Source organism: Salvelinus namaycush, chromosome 37 (genome assembly GCF_016432855.1).
Source record: "Salvelinus namaycush isolate Seneca chromosome 37, SaNama_1.0, whole genome shotgun sequence".
NCBI classification, from domain to species: Eukaryota; Metazoa; Chordata; class Actinopteri; order Salmoniformes; family Salmonidae; genus Salvelinus; species Salvelinus namaycush.
Window position 1 is genome coordinate 25,089,476 of NC_052343.1, and position 26,368 is coordinate 25,115,843.

At 42.5% G+C, this 26,368-nt stretch overlaps 1 protein-coding gene across 3 annotated transcripts; it reads left to right on the top strand.

The window, feature by feature from the left end:
* Positions 1-1,345: 1,345 nt before the first annotated feature.
* Positions 1,346-20,549, top strand: si:ch211-261d7.6 (zinc finger protein 37 homolog). Of its 3 annotated transcripts, none has more exons than XM_038976352.1 (2): positions 1,346-1,710; positions 18,104-20,549. In XM_038976352.1, the coding sequence occupies exons 1-2, from the start codon at positions 1,578-1,580 to the stop codon at positions 19,510-19,512; spliced, it is 1,542 nt and encodes a 513-aa protein (XP_038832280.1). In that variant the 5' UTR covers positions 1,346-1,577; the 3' UTR covers positions 19,513-20,549. The 3 variants fall into 3 exon arrangements, with proteins under 3 accessions (XP_038832280.1, XP_038832277.1, XP_038832278.1); XM_038976349.1 differs by lacking the exon at positions 18,104-20,549 and adding an exon at positions 6,304-12,065; XM_038976350.1 differs by lacking the exon at positions 18,104-20,549 and adding an exon at positions 6,264-12,065 and having other exon boundaries at positions 1,640-1,710.
* The last annotated feature ends 5,819 nt before the right edge of the window (positions 20,550-26,368 follow it).

Here is a 26,368-nt window from a genome sequence, read left to right on the forward strand (position 1 = left end):
GCAGAAAGTTTCACTGGAATTTTGTCAATATTATGATTGCAAAACAACATGAAGTTAAGGCCACCAAAAGTAGAGAAGACATGATGAGGAATAACATTCCAGATAGAAGTGGGTCTTCTTAGGAATTGTTTTATCCAATTGATCTTAAAAGTATTATTTAAGGTAGTAAAGTCCAGAAAATTCAGTCCCACATTCTCATATTTCTCCACAGAAAGTTGAAAAGCGTCTGGTCTATCTCCTTGCTTATTTTACTGTCAAGATATAAAGATAGAGCGCCATATGTTAGTCTAGAGATACCTTCAGCCTTGGTTATTAGGACTCTACCTTTTAAAGATAAGTCCCTCTGTATCCATTGATTTAGCTTCTTCTGGGTATTTTTAATAAGAGGGTTAAAATGTAGTAAGCCTCTAGACTTCTGATCCTTTGTAATGGTTATGCCTAAATATGTAAGTTCTTCTTTTACTGGAATACCATAATATGAAGGTGTCACACAATCTTTGACAGCTATGAGTTCATTTTTATTAATGTTAAGATATAGACCAGACGCTTTGGAAAAGGATTGTATCACATTGATCAATATGGGAATTTGGTTAGCGTCTTTCAGAAAAAGTGTAGTAATCATCAGCCAGCTGGCTTATAATAATTTCTTTACCAGCTATGGAAATACATTGTACAGGACTATTATTTAAATAATTTGCAAGAAGTTGGGTGATTAATAAAAACAGGTAATTGGGGAGATAGGACAACCTTGCCTAATTCCTCTCTTTAACTCAAATCTAGGTGAGGTGCCATGTTTCAATTTGATAGAGCTGTCCCCAAAGCCAAGTCTCTCAAGGGACTGGAAGAGAAACTGATGCTCTACTGTGTCAAATGCTTTATAAAAATCTCAAAATAATATGAAGCTATCCTCAGTTATTAGGTTTGAGTAGTCAAGTATGTCTAATACTAGTCTGACATTGTTAGAAATATGTCTGTTCCTCATGAAGCCAGACTGTGTTTCATCAATGATTGCATCCAGGACTTCTTTAATTATTTTTGCAAGTAGTAAGGCTAATATCTTATAGTCATTATTAAGAAGACAAATTGGACGCCAGTTATCAATGAGCAGCACTTCTTTTTTAGGCTTAGGTATCAGTGTTATTAACCCCTGACTCATTGTAGGAGGGAGAACATTGTTTTTAATACTCTCTAAAAAGACTATAAATAGGAAGGGAACTACTTGTTCAAAAAATAATTTGTACTTCCGAGTTCCCAGTTGTTTTGAACGCTGCATGATACGCTGATCTCGCGACAGATCTGTGGCAAGGAAGTTGTCATTTGTCGTAATTTCCTAGGACGGAACCACTGCAACAACAGTGCAGAGGAGAAGAGTAAGAGGCGCTCCAAACAACATTCTAGGCGTCCTATGTCATTGTTTACTCCGTGAAAGGAGTTTTATTTTTGCAAGCATTAGATGAGGCCCCCCTCTGAGAAAACTCAGTGGGATTTAAGTAATAGAAGCGGTAAACACTAAGAACGAAGATCCACGTTGCAGTGGCCTAGTAACAGCAAATCAAGCACCACGCTGAGTGTTAGCTATGGAGGATGTCTCCGCTGTAACGATCAAATACGAGGGAGGAGATGAACAGGAGTCGGAAGACGTCAGTGAAAATGTAACCAAGAAGACCGAAAACAGCGCCAACAAGTCTGCCAAAGATGACAGTACCGATAGTAAGGGACCCCATCCTTTCACAATCATCTCAACACAGCTAACGTTAACTAATGCTACAACATGCTCAAATCCATGTTTGCTAGTTCGCTAATTAGCGTTAGCTAACTATTCTAACATGATCATATCCTAGCTAAGGTTATTGTTCGGTAGCCATTGACCAGAAAATCAATTTGTCCCATTTTATCTTGTTCACATTTTAGCTAGCAAAGTAATGTAGCTAACTTAACTAATGGTGACTAGGAAGCTGTGCGTGTAACGTTAGTCAGTAACGTTGCTTAGGTTGCTAGCTAGCAAGGGTAAATAGTCGATCATCGGAATGACATTAGTACCGTTATAGTTAAACGTCTACTCTTTGATCTTACGGTTTCTTCAATGTTACGCGAAATCAAATAGGCTGTCATATTGTGATAAATAAAACTGGGGCATATTTATTACGCCTATTATGTTGCAAAATGTTCCTTAAGTGGAAGCGAACGAAACGGGGACCTAACTCAATTTGTCCAGTTGGAACTCGTTTTAGTAGCAAAATGAAACGTTTGGCTAATGATTACGCCCCTGGACTAGCGTGATCACCTCCCCAATGTTTTTGGAACTTCCCCGTAGGCCAGAGCCATCTAATTGTCCCCCACGATTAAATATTGGGTAGCTGCTGCTAAAATGGCGACCGGAGTGTGGGTGTATGGAAAGTGAATCAGCTAATTGGGAAGATACTGTATGTTGCAACTCAAGACCGTTTTGCGTTGCTGATTGGGCTACAGGACGAGTCGATAAGCCGGCGACCAGTGCACCTGTGTTGTATGGACATCGCTGCCGACCTGATACCTGACCGTGATACTCAGGAAGCGTCCTACTGGATATCATGGTCCTGTCGCCATGGGTAGCTAACGTGCACCCCACAATAATTAACTAATATTGATAACCATCTAGATGTCACCATGATGCATGCACATACAGTATACTCAATGGGGAGGACATGAATGGCAGCAACACAGGGACACAGTGCCCGTCGCTCCCGTTTGATAAGCACTGTCTTGCAAGGGCATGGTAAGTAGCTTCCTAGTATCAGGGTGACGGTCACAGTAAGCACACGCATACAACGCATGAAGAAACAGTACACCCGTCATCGCTACTTTTAATAAAAAATAGACAATTGTCAGTTTTAGAACTGAAACTGTACAATTTGTGTAAAACAGCGAAATGAGACTCATACTAATCCTCTGTCTTCAAAACAGAAGTACTCACGGTATGGTACCTCAATCAATGCATGGTAGTTGCGTGGTAAGAAACGGAAGGGAATAAACACCGCTCAATCAAAATGTCTAACCTATACTGCCCTACCAAGCAAAAAGGCAGTAACTTCTCATTTGGTTGAAAAATGAGGTAATGTCATTTTTGCTACGTTAAGAACATGCTTAATCATGTGGACAAGTATCCTGCCTCTATTGTGTTTTGGAGAAAATGGGGGTCATGTTAGCAGTAACTGTATAAAGTTACTGTGAAACCAAGGTAAAGAAAAGCCATTTCTCTCAGTTCCACGCTATGAGCAGTTACTGCCTTTTTGTTTGGTAGGGCAGTATAGCAGTGCTTTCGACACACCCACTCCTTTCCACACGCCCACTACTTTCCTTTCGGCACAACCACTCGCCCATACTCGCTATATTGAGCTATGTCTACCCACCTCTCAATTGGAGGGGGGGACTATGGATATGTCTCTGTTTGTACGTATGTTAGTCACACGATATTGTGGTACCTTGGGTGAATGATGCATCTTGCCATAGACCTGACATTTACACAATTACAATGATTGGCCCAAGGGGGGCACTATAGTAATCAGCTGAAATTCCAAACATTGAACAAGCATATGTCCTGTCAAGTTTGAGCAATTGTCACCAATTGGCCCAAGTGCTGCATCATTCGTGGGGGACGACATGTTTACTGTTTTAGAGTAATACCTCTTAAAGGGCTCTGTCATAGACTATTTATCATATAAGCAAAACAGAAGGTCTGAGTTTATTTTCCCAGGAGCTGAATAGGTGAATCTTTGATCATTTTATTCAATATCTTTGGGTGAGATTCTTATATTTGAGACATGATGAAATGTTTGATATAGGTAACTTTATGGGGTCTCTATAGAGTAGACCTACATTTGGCTCCATTCACCTCAAGGGAAATCATAGGATCCCAATTCTTTCTCTGTCCACAGGTCAGTAGTGAATAGGATAACTTGACTGATCTGAAAAGCGTGATTAACATTTAGGTTAAATCAAACTTTCCCAATACAGAAGTTAGTTTGAAATCATTTTTAAATTAGGCTGCTTCAAACATTGAACAATTACATTTCAAAAGTATATTATCCACAATGAGTTGACTCTCCATTGTTAGCGTGATATGCACTTTAGCAAAGATGTTCATAATTAAGTAAAATGTATTTGTCAAAATATACACTGCTCAAAAAAATAAAGGGAACACTTAAACAACACAATGTAACTCCAAGTCAATCACACTTCTGTGAAATCAAACTGTCCACTTAGGAAGCAACACTGATTGACAATAAATTTCACATGCTGTTGTGCAAATGGAATAGACAAAAGGTGGAAATTATAGGCAATTAGCAAGACACCCCCAATAAAGGAGTGATTCTGCAGGTGGTGACCACAGACCACTTCTCAGTTCCTATGCTTCCTGGCTGATGTTTTGGTCACTTTTGAATGCTGGCGGTGCTCTCACTCTAGTGGTAGCATGAGACTGAGTCTACAACCCACACAAGTGGCTCAGGTAGTGCAGCTTATCCAGGATGGCACATCAATGCGAGCTGTGGCAAGAAGGTTTGCTGTGTCTGTCAGCGTAGTGTCCAGAGCATGGAGGCGCTACCAGGAGACAGGCCAGTACATCAGGAGACGTGGAGGAGGCCGTAGGAGGGCAACAACCCAGCAGCAGGACCGCTACCTCCGCCTTTGTGCAAGGAGGAGCACTGCCAGAGCCCTGCAAAATGACCTCCAGCAGGCCACAAATGTGCATGTGTCAGCATATGGTCTCACAAGGGCTCTGAGGATCTCATCTCGGTACCTATTGGCAGTCAGGCTACCTCTGGCGAGCACATGGAGGGCTGTGCGGCCCCACAAAGAAATGCCACCCCACACCATGACTGACCCATCGCCAAACCGGTCATGCTGGAGGATGTTGCAGGCAGCAGAACGTTCTCCACGGCGTCTCCAGACTCTGTCACGTCTGTCACATGTGCTCAGTGTGAACCTGCTTTCATCTGTGAAGAGCACAGGGCGCCAGTGGCGAATTTGCCAATCTTGGTGTTCTCTGGCAAATGCCAAACGTCCTGCACGGTGTTGGGCTGTAAGCACAACCCCCACCTGTGGACGTCGGGCCCTCATACCACCCTCATGGAGTCTGTTTCTGACCGTTTGAGCAGACACATGCACATTTGTGGCCTGCTGGAGGTCATTTTGCAGGGCGCTGGCAGTGCACCTCCTTGCACAAAGGCGGAGGTAGCGGTCCTGCTGCTGGGTTGTTGCCCTCCTACGGCCTCCTCCACGTCTCCTGATGTACTGGCCTGTCTCCTGGTAGCGCCTCCATGCTCTGGACACTACGCTGACAGACACAGCAAACCTTTTTGCCACAGCTCGCATTGATGTGCCATCCTGGATGAACTGCACTACCTGAGCCACTTGTGTGGGTTGTAGACTCCGTCTCATGCTACCACTAGAGTGAGAGCACCGCCAGCATTCAAAAGTGACCAAAACATCAGCCAGGAAGCATAGGAACTGAGAAGTGGTCTGTGGTCACCACCTGCAGAATCACTCCTTTTTTGGGGGTGTCTTGCTAATTGCCTATAATTTCCACCTTTTGTCTATTCCATTTGCACAACAGCATGTGAAATTTATTGTCAATCAGTGTTGCTTCCTAAGTGGACAGTTTGATTTCACAGAAGTGTGATTGACTTGGAGTTACATTGTGTTGTTTAAGTGTTCCCTTTATTTTTTTGAGCAGTGTACATCCATCCAAACAAGTTGTATCCATTGCAAAAATGTTATTTTGATATGTATCATTGTAATAAAATATGCTAAAGTCTTGTTTCTTTTTGACAGTAATGGAATTTTGGATGATGGTCACCTTTATAATCGTTTAAACTTTTTTAAGACAAACATTTTCTCCTCCACTCCTGAGCTGTGCTGCTGCAGGAAGGGGGTGTTGCCTAGGCAACCCAAGACTTGATTGCTTCAACATCTTGCTTATTCTGCAAGGAGCAACAAAGTTTCATTACGTTGTAACTAGTCCATGTTACCGCTGAAATGGACTCCACAGCATAAATGCCCAGCTGTACTGTCTTCAGTCAGCTGTTCTTTCCACACCCAAAAAATTAAACGGCTATGACGATTATTTAAATTTTCATGACTGTCTTTATCCATATTCATTGCTTACACGATTATACGCTAATTGTGCAAGCCCTAAATGTACATGGAGGCACTTAGTCATTATCTGACATAAATATTCATTTGTGTTATTGTTTGGTTTTCTTTTCTCTTTTCTTTGGCAACAGGAGTCGCCCTGACCTCCCATTTTCCCCTTTCTATTTTTAGGGGATGGGCTTTTCCGCTGTCTGGATTGTGGAGAAGCCTTTGGGGAGGAGGCGGCCTACCAGGAGCATCAACATGAGCACACCCATGATGGCCCAATAGTCTGCCTGGACTCTGACTCCCAGTTGGATGGCTTGCTTGTTTCAGAGAGTGGGGGCCAACGTACACTATGTTGCGCTCTTTGTGGGCGCAAATTTGCAGACTCAAGGGGTTTTTACTCACACCAGGTCAAACACCGTAATGAAGCCCTTAAGCAGTCAACTCCTGTTTTGCAATCAACTCCTGTGGCCCAGTCAACAGCTGGGCCCCAGTCAACTCCTGATCAGAGCTTGGGGGTGGCTAAGCAGTATGTCTATGAATGTGAAGACTGTGGTAAATCCTATACTTCGATGGGCTCTTTCATCAGTCATACACGCTCACACAAGCAAGCTTCCAAATCAGTTTTCCATGAGCTGGCACACCTGAAAAAGAAGTCCTTTGAGTGTCAAACTTGTGGTCGCTGTTACTCCCGTTCATCAGCTCTTGATGCTCACCGCCGTTGTCATGAGGTCAAACTAATCCCAAAGTCCCGCAAAAGGGATGCAGAGAAGCAACCACCCGCAGAGGAGCCTGCCAGTGCAACAGAGGACAGTAACAAAGCTTCTGAACAGGTAGATGGGGCACAGGAAAATCTGTTTGGGTGTTCATGTGGCAAAACATTTCGTGCCCAGTCTGGCCTGAAAACACACCAACGATTTAGCCATAATGACAAATGTTCTCCTGAAAAGCTTAAGAGAAAACCCAAAAAATTTGACTGCAGTGAGTGTGAGAAGACCTTCAGTTCTTACGCCGGCATGCTCTGCCATCAACGCTATCATATGAAACGAGGTGGTAGTAGTGACAAAAGGTTTCCATGTGAGGAGTGTGGCAAAGTCTTCACAACGCTCACATTCTACTACAAGCACCAGCGTTTGGCTCATACTGAAGAGACTCCAGCAAAGTCTTTCCTTCATCAGGTTTGCCAGCTCCAGAAGAAAGCGTTTGAGTGTCAGGAGTGTGGGCTCCGGTTTTCCAGGGCCTCGGCTCTCCAGTCCCATCGGCTTTGCCACAATGATGTTTTTGGACGGACTGAGAAAGAATCCCAGACACAAACATCCCCACTACCTCAACATAAGCTATTACTGGATAACAAGACAGAAACTGAAACATTTGCTTTAGGGGCCATTGTCTACCCACAGGACACCTCTCAGACCCTTGTGACCGAGAGAGACCCCTGTTTCTGTGAAACTGATGGGGATGCAGAGGCTGATGGAACTGATGATGTCAATGTAGAGGTGATCAGTATAAGTGCCTCAGATGGCTCTGTAAGGGATGAAGAAGAGTCACTACAAGAACTCAACCCTGATCTTGAATTACTGTGCGAATCAGACCAGGATGGAAAAGAGGAGATGGATGCTGTGTTGTGTCCAACGGAGTACATCTCTAGTACACTTAAGTCTAAACCAGAGATTGATCTGAAAATTGTACAAATTGACTTTCCGCCATTTGTAGGCGAAGGAGCTCAAACGGAGAAGGTTCAGGGACAAGACCCACCTAAAAGATTTAACTGTCCTGAGTGTTACCGCTGGTTTACCAGTGCTGCATCTTTGCGCTCTCACAAACTGTGGCACAGAGTAGATGGCAAAAAACTATGGAATCCTGAAAAGGATATTTTCAAGTGCGATGTTTGTGGGTTTGCCACTACACATCGGAAAACGTACCACAATCACATGCGAAAACACGATGGCCGAAAACCCCACAAGAGTGTATTGTACCAGCTTGCCGGACTACAGAAGAATAGCTTCAAATGTGAGGTGTGTGGAAAGTGTTTCTCACGCATGTCTGCTCTACACTCTCATCAGCAACAGCATCCAAAAAGCAAAGCTCATCCCTGTCCAGATTGTGAGAAGACTTACTCTAATGCCAGTGGTTTGTACAACCACCGCAAAAGCTGCCACGCTCAAACCCCCACCCAAGATGAAGTATCAGACACTAAAAGTGAAGTGTTTAATCCAAAGAAGACTTTATTAGGCCCAAAGGTTTATTATTGCGAGCGATGTGGGAAGGGCTTCTGGTCATTGGGTGCTTACACTCACCACAAGCAGAATCAAGCTCAGTGTGCACATTTGAAGGAGAAGAATGAGCCAACAGTGTCTTCACATTCTGTCAATGACCCTCCACGTGTTCGTGGTAAAGTTGCCTGCCCTGTATGCAGAAAGAAATTTCGTCACCAAGGCATTATGAAATCTCATATGAGGAAGCACGAGAATGGGAATCATAGATGTGAACTTTGTAGCAAGTCTTTTCGCATGTTCTCAAGCCTCCTCAGGCACCAGGTTGTACATAATGCTCAAATCCTCCCACCACCTATCAAGTCTTTTCAACATCAGGTAGAACAAGTGAAGAAGAACGCATACAGCTGCCCTGATTGTGGAAAACTGTTTTCACGAGCTAAGGCACTTAAATTCCACATGAAGAGCCATGGTTATGAGACCGACTACTCTGCCTCATCGCCTAAATCTGCTCTTGAACTAGAGGGACTGAAGTGTTCAACATGCCTTTCCCATTTCAGCAACAAATCCTCATTGCACACCCACCGAAAACAGTGTGGCAAGATAAAGACGGTCAGTAAAAGCCACAAGGAGGATATTGTCCAACATGACACAGTTCCTAAAGCGAAGAAGCTCAAATGTCCCTCCTGCCCTTCTCTTTTCAACAATTTACTGTCATTGCAGTATCATCGAAAAGAATGTGGCAAGCCGAGGGCAGTTGCAGGCTTGGATGTCAAAGTGAAAGGAGGTTTAGAGAAGGTGACAACGTGCATTGTCAAAGACCTTGTGAAAACAACTCTGTCAAACAACTCGGGCACTGAGAAAATTACTAAATCTGTTACTGAGAAGGAACGTGGTGAACAAACTGACACCAATGAGTCCCTAACCTTGAAGAAAGCTGCCACAATCGACACAACTGATCTGAAATATAAATGTAAAGAGTGTGAGAGAAGCTTTGCTGTTGTAGGAGCACTGAATTTCCATAAAAGGATTCATGTTCTGGGTCACAAGTCTAAAGTAAAACCGAAGCTGAAATTTCAAGTGGCCGCAATCCCTGAAAAACCCAAGCAACCCAAAAAGGCAGAGCAAACAATTAAAGGCCAATTCTGTTGTCCAGAATGCGGAAGACGTTTTATCTCCAATGCAGCCCTTGGCACTCACAGACGATGGCACACAGATAAGAAGTTTGCTGGTTCACTGATAAAAGATAACAATATAAATTCTGTTGGGCACAAGTCAGTGGATGAGGGACCTTTTCAGTGCAACAAGTGTGGAAAGGGCTTCTTTTACCTGTGTGTTCTCCGTCGACACCAGTTGTATTACCCGCCATGTCAGACCAAAGCCGAACCAGAGCCCGCAGCTGACACCAGCATGGAAGGCAACCGCAAACCCTCACACGCTGAATTTGCATGTCCAGAATGTAACAAAACTTTTGTCAAGGGCTCACTTTTAGCAGCTCACTATGAAAGTGAGCATAACAAACCCATTGAGTCTGCAGATCTTCAGGGGGACCAGTCCTTGACCATGTCCATTGAAGAGGTCCCGGAGCAGTCTGCCACATCACACAACAAGTCTGAAGCCATACCATTAAAGAAGCAAAAGCTTAAAGTAAATCTTCACCAGTGTCCTCATTGTGATATGAGCTTCTTGAAGGTTCGAGGCTTGCGTGCCCACAAATGGCAGGCCCACTCCCAGGGCAAGAAGGTTAAGAGCAAGGCCACTTTGGCTGAGAGCAGGGACTCTGTTGCGATAAACAACTTGGCTACCAAGGGAAATGAACTGGCTAATGAGAGTAAGGACTTAGTTACAGAAAACAAAGGCACAGTTGTCAAAACCGAACACTATGTTACAAAGAGTAAGAATGCTGTTGGCAGAAGGAGGAAGAAAGGTCGACCAGGTTTCAAATCCATCCCTTGCATTGACTGTGGGAAGAGATACAGTTCTTCTGGGGCACTCTATAATCACAAGAAAATCTGTGGAGTGCTCAAGCAGGAAGTTAATCCAGGAATGGCAGAAGTAGTGGAAGAGGAACCCTCACCACCAACCCCCCTCTATGAGCAGACAATCAAATGCCTCTTCAAGTGTGACAAGTGTGGCAAAGCTTTCCCAACTGAAGAGCAACTAGGAACCCACAAGGACTTGGCAAAGAGCCGACCTCACTCTTGCGCCCTGTGCTGCCGTGGATATTGGACTGAGACTCAGTTGCAACAGCACCTGGCCTGGCACGACGAGGTCCGCCGGCGACTACCAACAGAGCTTCGTTACAGACTCAGTGCTTCTGTAAGCACAGGGCCCGCTAAACTCAATGTCCCTCTGCCTGATTTGAAAGCGAAGTCATCCCGCAAGCCACCACCTACACCCCCCTCCCGGCCACAGAATAGCCACAAGTGTCAGCACTGTGGAAAAGCATTTCTATCTCCAGGTGCTCTCCATAAACACGAGGCTCAACACGACAGCGATGGCTCCTACCGTTGCTCCCTTTGTCCCCGGACCTTCAGTGAGATTCGGGACCTCATTGATCATCACCAGGAATGTATGGGTGATGACAAAGGGCAGAGAGATCCCTACACTGCTGTCTCCTCAAGAGACACTGATGGCCTTACTTGCATTGAATGTGGAATGCGTTTCAGTCGAGAGTTGGAGTTGCACCAGCACTACATTGAACATGCTCGTGGAGCATATTAGATTAACAATGGAACTAATACAAGTCAGGAGATATTAGAAGTGGAATTTGACTTTTTCATGCACTTATGCACCTCCTTATACTTCAGTTCAATTACCAAGGTGGACATTTTTTTCTCCAGGGTATTTTTCAAGGACTAAGTGTCTAAGAGACTTGCTACATTTTACTATTCTAATTATATCTATAGAATGCTGTTAACATTATTTCAAATATATCCACTAAGTGCTTCTTTTAGCTCTTGACACCGTAATTTTATCTTTCTCAGGCTTTATTTCACACTGGATCTGTACATAAATGTAAAAATGTCTAAAGAAAAACTCTTATCAGTTCCACTGATTTGAAATGTGTCCTCTTGGTGTAGTTATAGAGAAAGATAACGTTCACTAACTGCGGTTTAATTTAGAAAATGGTGCTGTCTCTCTATGCCGAGAAATGATTACATCCTGTAAAGTACAGCGATTTGTCTGTCAAGGTAGGCACTAATTTAAGTTTGTTTTGCTTGACTTAGTATGCAAGGGGAGAACGTGAGTCACCCACTTTCAGTAACATGCACTTGACTTTCTTTTGAGAAATTAATCAAGTTCTGGCTTTAACCTGTCTATATAAGATGGATGTTTATAGTATTATTAGTACCTATTTCTGGCTGTTTTCTTTTACAAAATATTACCAAACTAACATTGTATCATTTAATAATTAGAAAATTTAATGTTTTCCTGGATTTCACTACCAAAGTTCCCAAATACTAACAGTTCATTGTGTTACTTTCTTGTGTTGTGAAAACGTTTATCTATCGTAATGAGTTTGATTTAACAAACTGGTTTAGCATTTGTTCAAGGAGTTGTTATTTTCCTTGTTCGATTAAATGAAACGTTCAAGTTTTTAGGCTATTGCTAATCTTTTGAAGTCATTACCTTTGATCACTAATTTCAATGTAACCTTTTCCTTGTACCTTTAAACTACTACTGGTGTCTTAATTCAGACATGAAGAGTTTTAGTAAATGGTTAAAACTGTAGTTAAGTTTCCTGTGTTTTTCATTGTGTGGACTGAGTTACTGGTTTTAACGGACCTTTAAACTTGACTCAATAGATTCTAGTGGGCTTCCAGTCATGACGCGTCATGTTTACCGTTGGTCGGAAATGGTTGAGAAACATTACTACAATATAGATTATAAAACGCTTTCAAACTTAAAGCTGCAATATGTACAGTGCATTCGGAAAGTATTCAGACCCCTTTACTTTTTCCACATTTTGTTACGTTAGGCTTATTCTAAAATGGATTAAATCGTTTTTCCCCTCATTAATCTACACTACCCCACAATGACAACGCGAAAACAGGTTTTTAGAAAGTTTAGCAAATGTAGAAAAAAATATTTAAAAACTATCACATTTACATAAGTATTCAGACCCTTTACTCAGTACTTTGTTGAACACCTTTGACAGCGATTACAGCCTCAAGGTTTCTTGGGTATGACGCTACAAGCTTGGCACACCTGTATTTGGGGAGTTTCTATCATTTTTTTCTCTGCAGATCCTATCAAGCACTGTCAGGTTAAATGGGGAGTGTTGCTTCACAGCTATTTTCAGGTTTCTCCAGAGATGTTTGATCGGGCTCTGGCTGGGCCACTCAAGGACATTCAAAGACTTGTCCCAAACCCACTCTTGCGTTGTTTTGGCTGTGTACTTAGGGTCGCTGTCCTGTTGGAAGGTGAACCTTCGACCCAGTCTGAGGTCCTGAGCGTTCTGGTGCGGGTTTTCATCAAGGCTCTCTCTGTACTTTGCTTCGTTCATCTTTCCCTCGATCCTGACTTGTCTCACAGTCCCAGCCGCTGAAAAACATCCCCACAGCCTGATGCTGCCACCACCATGCTTCACCGTAGGGATGGTGCCAGGTTTCCTCCAGACATGTAGCTTTGCATTCAGGCCAAGGAGTTCAATCTTGGTTTCATCAGACCAGAGAATCTTGTTTCTCATGGTCTGAGAGCCTTTAAGTGCCTTTTGGCAAACTCCAAGCAGGCTGTCGTGTACCTTTTTACTGAGGCGTGGCTTCCATCTAGCCACTCTACCATAAAGGCCTGATTGGTGGAGGGCTGCAGAGATGGTTGACCTTCTGGAAGGTTCTCCCATCTCCACAGAGCAACTCTGGAGCTCTGTCAGAGTGACCATCGGGTTCTTGGTCACCTCCCTGACCAAGGCCCTTCTCCCCTGATTGCTCAGTTTGGCCAGGCGGTCAGCTCTAGGAAGAGTCTTGGTGGTTCATAACTTCTTCCATTTAAGAAATGTGTTATTGGGGACCTTCAAACTGCTGATTTTTTTTGTACCCTTCCCCAGATCTGTGCCTCAACACAAGCCTGTCTCCGAGCTCTACAGAAAATTCCTTTGACCTCTTCCTGTTTTTTGTTCTGACATGCACTGTCAACTGTGGGACCTTACATAGACAGGTGTGTGTGCCTTTCCAAATGATGTCCAATCAATTGAATTTACCACAGGTGGACTCAAGGATTATCATTGGAAACAGAATGCACCTGAGCTCAATTTCAAGTCTCATAGCAAAGACACTGAATACTTATGTAAAGGTATTTCTTTCTTTTTTTTAAAAATCAATTTGCATACACTTCTAAAAACCTGTCTTTGCTTTGCCATTATTGGGTTGTGTGTATAGACTGATTAAATACATTTTAGAATAAGGCTGTAATGTAACAAAATGTGGAAAAGGGGAAGGGGTCTGTATACTTTCGGAATGCACTAACTTTTTGGGCGACCTGACCAAATTCCCATAAGTGTGTGTTATAGAATTGTCATTGAAAGCCCATCTAAAAAGTGGTAGATACGTTTTGTGTGTGCTATTTCTATGCTTCCCGTTAAATTTAGTTTTTGTCTTTTACTTTCGGTTTTGTACACCAACTGAAAATACAGTATTTTTGGTTATGGCAAAGATATTTCACAGCAGTTTAGATGTGACAGTGATAATCTACACTAAACGAATGATATTTGTGCTTCCAACTTTCTCATTCATCTTTATTCACATTTCATTCAGGATTATCTGTAATCATGGTAGAATCCACATTAATGTAGAAGTGTTTAGAAACATTCTTATTTACAGAAAGTGAGTCCAAAATGACATGATACATTATTTACCATTTCATTTCTATTGGGCACAGAATTATCTGAAACACAACCAAAACAAACAGCAAATGCATCCAACAAATGTGTAGTCACAAGCTTGATGTAGTCATTGCATGAAAGTGTTTCACTTTTTAATACACCTACAGTACTAGTCAAAAGTTTGGACACCTACTCATTCAAGGGTTTTTCTTAAATTTTTTCTATTTTCTACATTGTAGAATAATAGTGAAGACATCAAAACTATGAAATAACACATGGAATCATGTACTAAGTAAAAACGTGTTAAACAAATCCAAATATTTTATATTTGAGATTCTTCAAAGTAGCTACCCTTTGTCTTGACAGCTTTGCATTCTCTTTGCAGTCTTGACGGAGTTCCCACATTATGAGCACTTGTTGGCTGCTTTTACTTCACTCTGTGGTCCAACTCATCCCAAATCATCTCAATTGGGTTGAGGTCAGGTGATCGTGGAGGCCCGGTCATCTGATGCAGCACTCCATCACTCTCCTTCTTGGTAAAATAGCCCTTTCACAGCCTGGAGGTGTGTTGGGTCATTGTCCTGTTGAAAAACAAATGACAGTCCCACTAAGCGCAAACCAGATGGGATGGTGTATCGCTGCAGAATTCTGTGGTAGCCATGCTGGTTAAGTGTGCCTTGAATTCTAAATAAATCACTAACAGTCTCACCAGCAAAGCACCATCTCACCACCACCTCCATGCTTCATGGTGGGAACCACACATGCAGAGATCATTCGTTCACCTACTCCGCGTCTCATAAATATACAGCGGTTGGAACCAAAAATCTAATTTTTGGACTCATTAGACCAAAGGACAGGTTTCCACCGGTCTTATGTCTATTGCTTGTGTTTCTTGGCCCAAGCAAGTGTCTTCTTATTATTGGTGTCCTTTAGTAGTGGTTTCTTTGCAACAATTCGACCATGAAGGCCTGATTTCACGCAGTCTCCTCTGAACAGTTGATGTTGAGATGTGTCTTTTACTTGAACTCTGAAGCATTTATTTGTGCTGCAATTTCTGAGGCTGGTAACTAATGAATTTATCCTCTGCAGCAGAGGTAAGTCTGGGTCTTCCTTTCCTGTGGCGTTCCTCATGAGAGCCAGTATCATCATAGCGCTTGGTGGTTTTTGCAACTGCACTTTAAGAAACTTTCACATTTCTTAATGTTCTGCCTTGACTGATAAAGCAATTATGGCCTGTCATTCCTCTTTGCTTATTTGAGCTGGTCTTGCCATAATATGGACTTGGTCTTTTACTAAATAGGGCTATCTTCTGTATACCGCCACTACCTTGTCACAACACAACTGATTGGCTCAAACCCATTAAGAAGGAAAGAAATTCCACAAATTAGCTTTTAACAAGGCACACCTGTTAATTGAAACGCATTCCAGGTGACTACCTTATGAAGCTGGTTGAGAGAATGCCAAGTGTGCAAAGCTGTCATCAAGGCAAAGGGTGGCGACTTTGAAGAATCTAAAATGGAAAACATTTTTATTTGTTTAACACTTTTTTGGGGGTTACTACATGATTCCATGTGTGTTATTTCATAGTTTTGATGTCTTCAATATTAGTCTACAAAATAGTAATTATAAAGAAAAACCCTTGAATGAGTAGGTGTGTCCAAACCTTTGACTTGTACTGTATGTGTCCCTATACTTTTGGTCCCTCCATTTTAGGGTACCATGTACAAAGTGCTGTAATTTCTAAACGGTTCACCTGATATGGATGAAAATACCCTCAAATTAAAGCAGTCTGCACTTTAACCTCAGGCATTGCACACTACATCAAATCCAATTTTATTGGTCACATACACATAGATTTAGCAGATGTTATTGCCGGTGTAGTGAAATGCTTGTGGACACCTGCTAGTCGAACATCTCATTCCAAAACCATGGGTATCAATATGGGGTTGGTCCCCCCCCCCCCCTCTTTGCTGCCATAACAGCCTCCACTCTTCTGGGAAGGCTTCACACTAGATGTTGGAACATTGCAGCGGGGACTTGCTTCCATTCAGCCACGAGCATTAGTGAGGTCGGGCACTGATGTTGGGCGATTAGGCCTGGCTCGCAGTCAGCGTTCTAATTCATCCCAAAGGTATAAGATGGGGTTAAGGTCAAGGCTCTGTGCAGGCCAGTCAAGTTCTTCCACACTGATCTTGACAAACATTTCTGTATGGACCTTGCTTTGTGCACAGGGGAATTGTCATGCTGAAACAGGAAAGGGCCTTTCCCAAACTGTTGCCACAAAGTTGGAAACACAGAATTCTGTAGAATGTCAATGTGTGCTGTAGCGTTAAGAGTTATCTTCATTGGAACTAAGGGGCCAAGCCTGAACCATGGAAAAACAGCCTCAGACCATTATTCCTCCTCCACCAAACTTTACAGTTGGCACTATGCATTGGGGCACGTAGCAATCTCCTGGTATTCACCAAGCCCAGATTCGTCTGTCGGACTGCCAGATGGTGAAGCGTGATTCATCACTCTAGAGAACTCGTTTCCACTGCTCCAGAGTCCGAGGCGAGCTTTACACCACTCCAGCTGACGCTTGGCATTCCATATGGTGGTCGTAGGCTTGTGTGCGGCTGCTCGGCCATGGAAACCTATTTCATGAAGCTCCCAGCGAACAGTTGTGCTGACGTTGCTTTTAGAGGCAGTTTGGAACTCGGTAGTGAGTTTTTCAACCGAAGACAGATGATTTTTATGTGCTTCAGCACCCGGCGGTCCCGTTCTGTGATTTTGTGTGGCCTAGCACCTCGCGGCTGAGCCGTTGTTGCTCCTAGATGTTTCCACTTCACAATAACAGCACTTAGTTGACCAGGGCAGAAATTTGACGAACTGACTTGTTGGAAAGGTGGCATCCTATGACGGTGCCACGTTGAAAGTCACTGAGCTCCTGTAAGGCTATTCTTCTGCCAATGTTTGTCTTCTCTATGGAGATTGCATGGCTGTGTGCTCAATTGTATACACCTGTCCGCAACGGGTGTGGCTGAAATAGCCAAATCCACTAATTTTGAAAAGGTGTCGACATGCACTACTTTCTTTATATGTATCATTTAAAATCCGAAGTGCTGGAGTGGAGAACCAAAACAACGTGTAACACTCCCAATACTTTTGTAGCTCACTCTATATGTTGGGGGTGTAAGTGGTGTGTGTTTGTATTATGTGATCAGCCTTGTAGTGTATTCTAATTATGTATGTATCCAATCATGTCAGTTATTAATGAGCCTAAATATAGAACATTTTGAGGTGACGAGTCTGATTGAGCGTATTGATCCTAGCAGTGGAGAGAACTACATAACTAAGTTTGAGTTTTCTGGTGCACTTAAAGTTGCAATATGTAACTTATTGGGAGACCTGACCAAAATCACATAGAAATCTGAGTTAAAGATCTGTAATTCTCATTGAAAGTCTGAGGCGGTAGATCTGTTCTGTGTGCTATTTCTATGCTTCCCGTTCTTAGCTTTGTTTTTCCGTCTTTTACTTTAGGTTTTGTGTACCAGCTTCAAACAGCTGAAAGTACAATATTTTTGGTTATTGAAAAGGTATTTCACAGTGGTTTATGTTACAATGATTCTCTACACTATACATTGCTTATTTTGCCACAAACTGAAATTAGGCAAACTATTAGAATTTTAGCAAACAGGAAATTTGCACCTTTTTAAAACACTATATGGTTGTGCTGTGTCTGCTAAAATGTGTCAATAGTTGTAAACATCTTGGTTGTGAAAAATATGCCCCTTCATCCCAAATTCCAAGGTGATGCTATTGATAGTTTGGCAATTCAATCTGAGATAGTATATCTTCACAAAATGATTGAAACAAGTTCAAGTAAATTGTTGAAAGCTTAACAAAATTACAGGCATGTCATGGTACTATATTGTCTGAATTTATGCTCCCTGTCTCTCCTCCACAGTGAAACTAGCCAGTATGAGGTGTCAGGACTGTGGACAGCAGTTCACTCGCTGGGAGGCCTTCAAGACTCACCTGCGCAAGCATGTCCTGGAGGAGGCGATGGCAGAGGAGGAGGAACGAAGACAGGGCATTAAGAGATCTCTGGAGATGAACGGGAGCAATGGCAATGTGGAGTCGGCAGCACCTGAGAAAAAGAAGAAAAATAATGACGACGGTGATTACGACGAGAACAGTGATGTAGACGTGGAAGGTGATGAAGAAGACGATGAAGAGTTCTTCGACAGTTCCTGGCAGGTCAGACCATCAGAGATCGTCACAGTTCGTCCGCGCGTCGCCATGCTGTCTGAGGAGGAGAAGCCAGTCTTCAGCGGCTCCCACAAGGTCTACGCATGCTCCATCTGTGGGAAGGTCTACTCCTACCTCGAGTCGTTTAGAAATCACCAGAAGATGCATGAAAAAGAAGAAAAAAAACAACCCACAGAGAACAAGTGCCCGGACTGTGGGAAGGTCTTTGCTCGCCCATCCCTTCTGGTGACTCACTTGAAAGTGCACAGGCCTCCCGTGCCGATGGAACCCTCCACTCTGAAGTGCGATCAGTGTGTAAAAAACTTCAATTCCCTGCAGACGTATTTGATCCACATGGACCTGCACAAGCAGAAGCCCTTCTGGTGCCTGGCCTGTGCTAAGGGCTTTAGGGATGAGCTCTCTCTGGACAAACACCTGCAGGGCCACAACCTGAGGCGCCACAAGTGTGACCTCTGTGAAAAGTCTTTCCGCGTGCCCGCTGAGCTCCGCTACCACTACAATACTCACACCGGCGCCAAGCCCTACAAATGCACGCTCTGCAAGAAGAACTTCTCCCAGCTGGGCAACCTCATCACGCATCGGAAGAAGCACGTAGGGGTCTACGTTGGGGCCAGCAAGACCCCACTGGGACCCAGGAACCACCTGTTTGCTGGGAGGAGAAGGGTGACAGAGATGAAGAGGCTGGTGTTCACAGGGATGGGTAGCACAGAGGAGGCGGAGGTGATAGATATGCTTCAAGAACATCAAGAGGAGCAGGAGGAGGAAGAAGATGAAGATATTGAGGTGGGTGAGGAGGAATCTGGATCAGAAGAGTCGGGGTCTGAGTCTAGTTCTGAAGATTCTGGCGCTGAGGAATCGTCTAAATCAGATTCATCAGGCTCTTCTGGATCTGATTCCTCTGACGACTCTGATTCCTCTGGATCGGGAGTGGAGGAGGAGGAGCAAGAGGGGAAAGAAGAGACTGCATTGGAAGCACATGTGGCAGAGCAACAGAAAAGACATAAGGAATGGGAGTGTTTTGAATGTGGTGAAGGGTTTGATCAAGAGTCAGCGTTGCACCTGCACTATATGAAACACGCCAGTGGGGAGCTGCCAGTACAATGACGGCCCAGTACATGGTGAGATTAGCTGTGAAATCATTGGTTAGTTGGGCACTGTTCAATGTATTTCTACTACTTCAGAGTTGAGTCACTGCTGAGCCCTTGAATTGGAGAACACTGAAGAAAATTCCAAATGATCCTGAAAATTGTTGGTCCCCAGTGTGACTTATTTTTGTCCTTTTTTCTGCCATGTTTTTTTTTTCTGGCCCCAAGTTTAAATGTTTTGAAGTGTGGGTTGAATGGGTGAATTTAGTTGTATGAGTTGAAGGACGTGAGGAAGTTAGCTTTTTTTTTGCTACTTTGTCTTTACATTTAGATAGTTTCTCACTAATCCAAATGTTTTTGTGCCTTTTTGGTAAGAAAGAGGTGTATTGCCAATTTTTGTAGAGTCAGATTTCCAGAATTTCATTTCTTCAACTGTGCTTATCTATACATAATATTGATCGAAGACGAGGCAGATTGGCGTTAGTTTTTCACACCCATTTTCAGTCCGAGAGGTCTTAATTTTTGTATTTACATCGACCATATAGAAAATTGTAATGTGATTAAACTGTGATTAGATTTAGTGTTGCCGGGTTCCCTAAAATGTAATATAAAAACAACTTGCTTTCTTTCTTTCCCTCTTCAATTTGATTCAATCATGTCTATTTCTATCATGTTTTTCATTATGAAATCTAGCTTTCTTTTGAAGTAAACTTGGGTTTTTCATTTGTCAGTAATGGGAAGACATTGTCTGAACATGACTCATTTGCAGAGATGAGAAATGATTTCATATGTGTGTGTGTAATAAATAAATATATATACAGTGGGGAGAACAAGTATTTGATACACTGCCGATTTTGCAGGTTTTCCTACTTACAAAGCATATAGAGCTCTGTAATTTTTTATGATAGGTACACTTCAACTGTGAGAGACGGAATCTAAAACAAAAATCCAGAAAATCACATTGTATGATTTTTAAGTAATTCATTTTCATTTTATTACATGACATAAGTTTTGATACATCAGAAAAGCAGAACTTAATATTTGGTACAGAAACCTTTGTTTGCAATTACAGAGATCATACGTTTCCTGTAGTTCTTGACCAGGTTTGCACACACTGCAGCAGGGATTTTGGCCCACTCCTCCATACAGACCTTCTCTAGATCCTTCAGGTTTCGGGGCTGTCGCTGGGCAATACGGGCTTTCAGCGCCCTCCAAAGATTTTCTATTGGGTTCAGGTCTGGAGACTGGCTAGGCCACTCCAGGACCTTGAGATGCTTCTTACGGAGCCACTCCTTAGTTGCCCTGGCTGTCTGTTTCAGGTCGTTGTCATGCTGGAAGACCCAGCCACGACTCATCTTCAATGCTCTTACTGAGGGAAGGAGGTTGTTGGCCAAGATCTCGCGATACATGGCCCCATCCATCATCCCCTCAATACGGTGCAGTCGTCCTATCCTTTTTGCAGAAAAGCATCCCCAAAGAATGATGTTTCCACCTCCATGCTTCACGGTTGGGATGGTGTTCTTGGGGTTGTACTCATCCTTCTTCCTCCAAACACGGCGAGTGGAGTTTAGACCAAAAAGCTCTATTTTTGTCTCATCAGACCACATGACCTTCTCCCATTCCTCCTCTGGATCATCCAGATGGTCATTGGCAAACTTCAGATGAGCCTGGACATGCGCTGGCTTGAGCAGGGGGACCTTGCGTGCGCTGCAGGATTTTAATCCATGACGGCGTAGTGTGTTACTAATGGTTTTCTTTGAGACTGTGGTCCCAGCTCTCTTCAGATCATTGACCAGGTCCTGCCGTGTAGTTCTGGGCTGATCCCTCACCTTCCTCATGATCATTGATGCCCCACGAGGTGAGATCTTGCATGGAGCCCCAGACCGAGGGTGATTGACCGTCATCTTGAACTTCTTCCATTTTCTAATAATTGCGCCAACAGTTGTTGCCTTCTCACCAAGCTGCTTGCCTATTGTCCTGTAGCCCATCCCAGCATTGTGCAGGTCTACAATTTTATCCCTGATGTCCTTACACAGCTCTCTGGTCTTGGCCATTGTGGAGAGGTTGGAGTCTGCTTGATTGAGTGTGTGGACAGGTATATATATATAGTACCACTCAAAAGTTTTGACATCTAGAATAATAGTGACAACATCAAAACTATGAAATGACACATATGGAATCATGTAGTAACCAGAAAAGTGTTAAACCAATCAAAATATTTGAGATTGTTCAAAATAGCCACCCTTTGCCTTGACAGATTTGCACACTCTTGTTATTCTTTCAACCAGCTTCACTTGGAATGCTTTTCCAGCAGTCTTGCAGGAGTTCCCACATATGCTGAACACTTGTTGGCTGCTTTTCCTTCACTCTGTGGTCTAACTCATCCCAAATCATCTCAATTGAGTTGAGGTCAGGTGATTGTGGAGGCCTGGTCATCTGATATAGTACTCCATCACTTTCCTTCTTGGTCAAATTGCCCTTTCACAGCCTGGTGGTGTGTTGGGTCATTGTCCTGTTGATAAACAAATTATAGTCCCACTAAGCACAAATTAAATGGGATGGCGTATCGCTGCAGAATGCTGTGGTAGCCATACTGGTTAAGTGTGCCTTGAATTCTAAATAAATCACTGACAGTGTCAACAGCAAAGCACCATCACACCACCACCTCCATGCTTCACGGTGGGGACCACACATGCGGAGATGATCTGTTCACCTACTCTGCGTCTCACAAAGACATGGCGGTTGGAACCAAAAATCTAAAATTGGGACACATCAGACCAAAGGACAGATTTCCACCGGTCTAATTCCATTGCTAGTGTTTCTTGGCCCAAGCAAGTCTCTTCTTCTTATTGGTGTCCTTTAGTAGTAGTTTCTTTGTAGCTATTTGACCATGAAGGCCTGATTCACACAGTCTCTGAACAGTTGATTTTGAGATGTGTCTTATACTTGAACTCTATGAAGCATTTATTTGGGCTGCAATTTCTGAGGCTGGTAACTAATGAATTTATCCTCTGCAGCAGAGGTAAGTCTGGGTCTTCCTTTCCTGTGGCGTTCCTCATGAGAGCCAGTATCATCATAGAGCTTGATGGTTTTTGCGACTGCACTTTTTCCGTATTGACTGACCTTCATGTCTAAAAGTAATGATGGGCTGTACTTTCTCTTTGCTTATTTGAGCTGTTCTTGCTATAATATGAACTTGGTCTTTTACCAAATAGGGCTATATTCTGTATACCACCCGTACCTTGTCACAACACAACTGATTCGCACATATGCGTTAAGAAGGAAAGAAATTCCACAAATGAACTTTTAACAAGGCACGCATTCCAGGTGACTACCTCATGAAGCTGGTTGAGAGAATGCCAAGAGCGTGCAAAGGGTGGCTACTTTGAAGAATCTCATACAAAATATATTTTTATTTTGTTTTACACTTTTTTACTACATGATTCCATATGTTATTTCATAGTTTTGATTTCTTCACTATTATTCTACATTGTAGAAAATAATAAAAATGAGTAGATGTGTAAATGTTTGACTGGTACTGTATATCTAGCCTACTGTATTAGTTGCTATGTTACCGTTACCATGTAATCTAGTATGTACCAGGAATTTTTCTTCGATACAACCATATCACTCGCTCTTCTGTCAGTCTGAATCTATTCAGCTTTATGTTTTTTGAAAAAGCTTTGTGTAGGATTTTTATTTTTTTGTTTCGATGAAATTTCTGTTTTTGTAATCATAGAATTGTATGTATAATAAATTGTGTGATAATAAATTAAATGCATTTTGAGTCCTCTCTTTGTATGTGTACATTCCAAAGATGAGATGTTCTTTTTTACATCACAATTATCTTCTCACTATAGTCTAGGTTCAGATAGTCATTACAATGTCAAGTATTTAAGCCATTTTAGGCTCCAACCCTGCATTTGTGTGAGCACAATAAGGCACGTTTTCTGCTCTGTGTGGCGCAAAGGGCGACATCTACTGGCCTATGTGCATTTCTCCAGTTACTGGATGACTCCAGTCTATTCTTGGTTTTGAGGAACCTGTCTGATAAGTAATGTTTGATTTCTGGTTGATGTATGGATGAACAGATACTACGTTTTCATTAATTAATTATTTTACAGTATGATTATTGCTAAAGCAATCAAACATGAATGTATGACAAAGTATGTTGTCATGCTTTATAAGCTCACTAAATCATAGCTGACTAAACTCAACTCCATGGTGAAGGAAGTGTCTGATGAACTCCAACGGAGTTGAGCAGAGACCAGGCTTTGTGGAATTCCGCTCCAACTACATCAGTGGTCACCAACCTTTTATGAGTCAATATCGAGTCCAAAAGCAAGCAGAGATCTACCACTCAGATTTTGTATTTTTAAACATGACTTAAAAAACAAGCTTATGCAACATTAACCTATTAAAAACAGTTCTGTGGCAATGAGGTTTGTGCAGTAGGCTATAGGCCCAATACATTGTCATTGCATATTGGCTGTGTTTGAATTGCCCTACCAATGTTCTTCTCAGACCATTTTGAAATTATTTTTCAAAGTTGTTGGTATATGATCACACTGGTAATAGATAATGTGTTGTATTACTTGAGGCACAGCTGAGTGAGCATAATAATTTGTTTTTTATTTTACTGGACTGATCAGATGCAGGAAATCTGAGAGGCGGGAGAGAGCAGTGGTGAGTGCCTCACCGTACTCCGATCTCCCTCAATCTGCTGAGAAAACAAGACACAGTCTTCCTGCTGATGGATAACTCAAGTCGCACTGCATTATTTCTGCCTCATGCACCAAATCATGTTGTTACTACTATGACCAGAGAAAGTGAAATATTCCTCGATATTAAAAGCCGCTAATAATAACAATGCAAGCTTATCGAAACACTGCTATACTCATTCATTGCAGGTGCAGTGCTGGTTGTAGCATGAGTGGAAGTAGGGAGAATGCACATTTTCTGGCTTATAAAAGTGTTGACAGTGCACAACTTAAACATTAACTTATAAAAACAGCAGCTCTTTGCTGTATTCATTGAGTCTCTAGTCATGGTTTTAAATGTTTTGAAATCTCACAGTATCTACTTTGCTGTGCGTTCAAGGCTTCTTTTTAGACATGGCGATCTGAGCTATCTGATTGGCCAGCGGTAGGTCTATAGGTGCACTTGATTTGCTCTCTGGACCTGCCAGTTGTGCAAAGTTCTAGGTGTACTTCCCGGTGCTTGGATGGGAACACAAGGCTTTATTGTTGTTTTTGTACAGAAATGTTTGGTGATCAACCAGTCGATGGCGATCGACCGGTTGGTGACCATTGCTCTACAGCAGTGGTTCCCAAACTTTTTATAGCCCCGTACCCCTTCAAACATTCAACCACCAGCTGCGTACCCGCTCTAGCACCAGGGTCAGCGCACTCTCAAATGTTGTTTTTTGCCATCATTGTAAGCCTGCCATACACACACTATACGATACATTTCTTAAACATAACAAGGATTGGGAGTTTGTCACAACCTGGCTCGTGGGAAGTGACAAAGAGCTCTTATAGGACCAGGGCACAAATAATAATATAATAATAATCAATAATTTTGCTCTTTATTTAACCATCTTACATGTAAAACGTTACTTGTGCATCGAAAATTGTGAATAACTCACAACAGGTTAATGAGAAGGGTGTGCTTGAAAGGATGCACATTACTCTGCAATGTTGGGTTGTATTGGAGAGAGTCTCAGTCTTAAATCATTTTCCACACAGGCTGTGCCTGTATTTAGTTTTCATGCTAGTGAGGGCCGAGAATCCACTTTCACATAAGTACGTAGTTGCAAAGGGCATCAGTGTCTTAACAGCGCAATTTGCCAAGGCAGGATACTCTGAGCGCAGCCCAATCCAGAAATCTGGCAGTGGCTTCTGATTAAATTACATTTTCACTGAACCGCTTCACGGAGCCCCAGGCATTCTTACAACATTTGGGAGGCGCAAGGTGATGAGGTACCCATGCAAGCGCAAGGCCTTATTTTTATTTGCTAAACAATTTTGAACAGATTTTAGCTTTTTTCAAGACTCTCACTCAATTTCTGCACATGCCAACTTTTGGAGGTCACAGTGGGGCAACGATATTTGGCTTTCCCATGGATCTGAACGCTCCGCTGGGGTCACTACAATGAAAAATACCTTTAGTGGTAATATTCTACACTCGGAATGTTTTATTTGTCTTGTGATCAGTTACAATGACATTACGCTCATTACTGTAAACTACTACGGGTACAACACCAAACATGAAAATTATGAGTTGCTTGAATCTATAGATAAACATATACTTCATTGGTTATCTAAATGTCCCAATTCATTATTATTGATAGTAGGGGACTTTAACATTACTATAGATAATTAATCTAATAGATGGCCCCCAGGTAGGCCAACCAGTCAGAATTTTGGTTTAATACTTTTTATGGAAAAGTTTGATCTCACTGATATATGGAGAGAGAGGTTTCCGGCCGACAGATCGTTCACTTGGAGTAACAAAACAGGTTCCAGACAGTCCAGAATAGATTTTTGGCTTATATCCAAATGTATTGATAGTGAGTGTGTTCCTACAAATATTTGTACTACTCCCCTCACAGACCATAGGGCCATTTACATTGATATCAAAATATTTACCCCTGATACTAACCTTGGTAGAGCATCCTACTGGAAGCTAAATAGCTCATTATTAAATAATGATATAGTTACATTTGAGGTTAAAGATCTGCTCTTACACTTTAGGGAAAGGGCTTGTGAAGAAAAATCTTATTGCAAGAACTGGGAGCTCTTTAAATTTGAGGTGTCCAATACCTTAGAAAATATGGTAGTAATCTTGCTAAGACCAGAAGAGCTGAGGAGGAA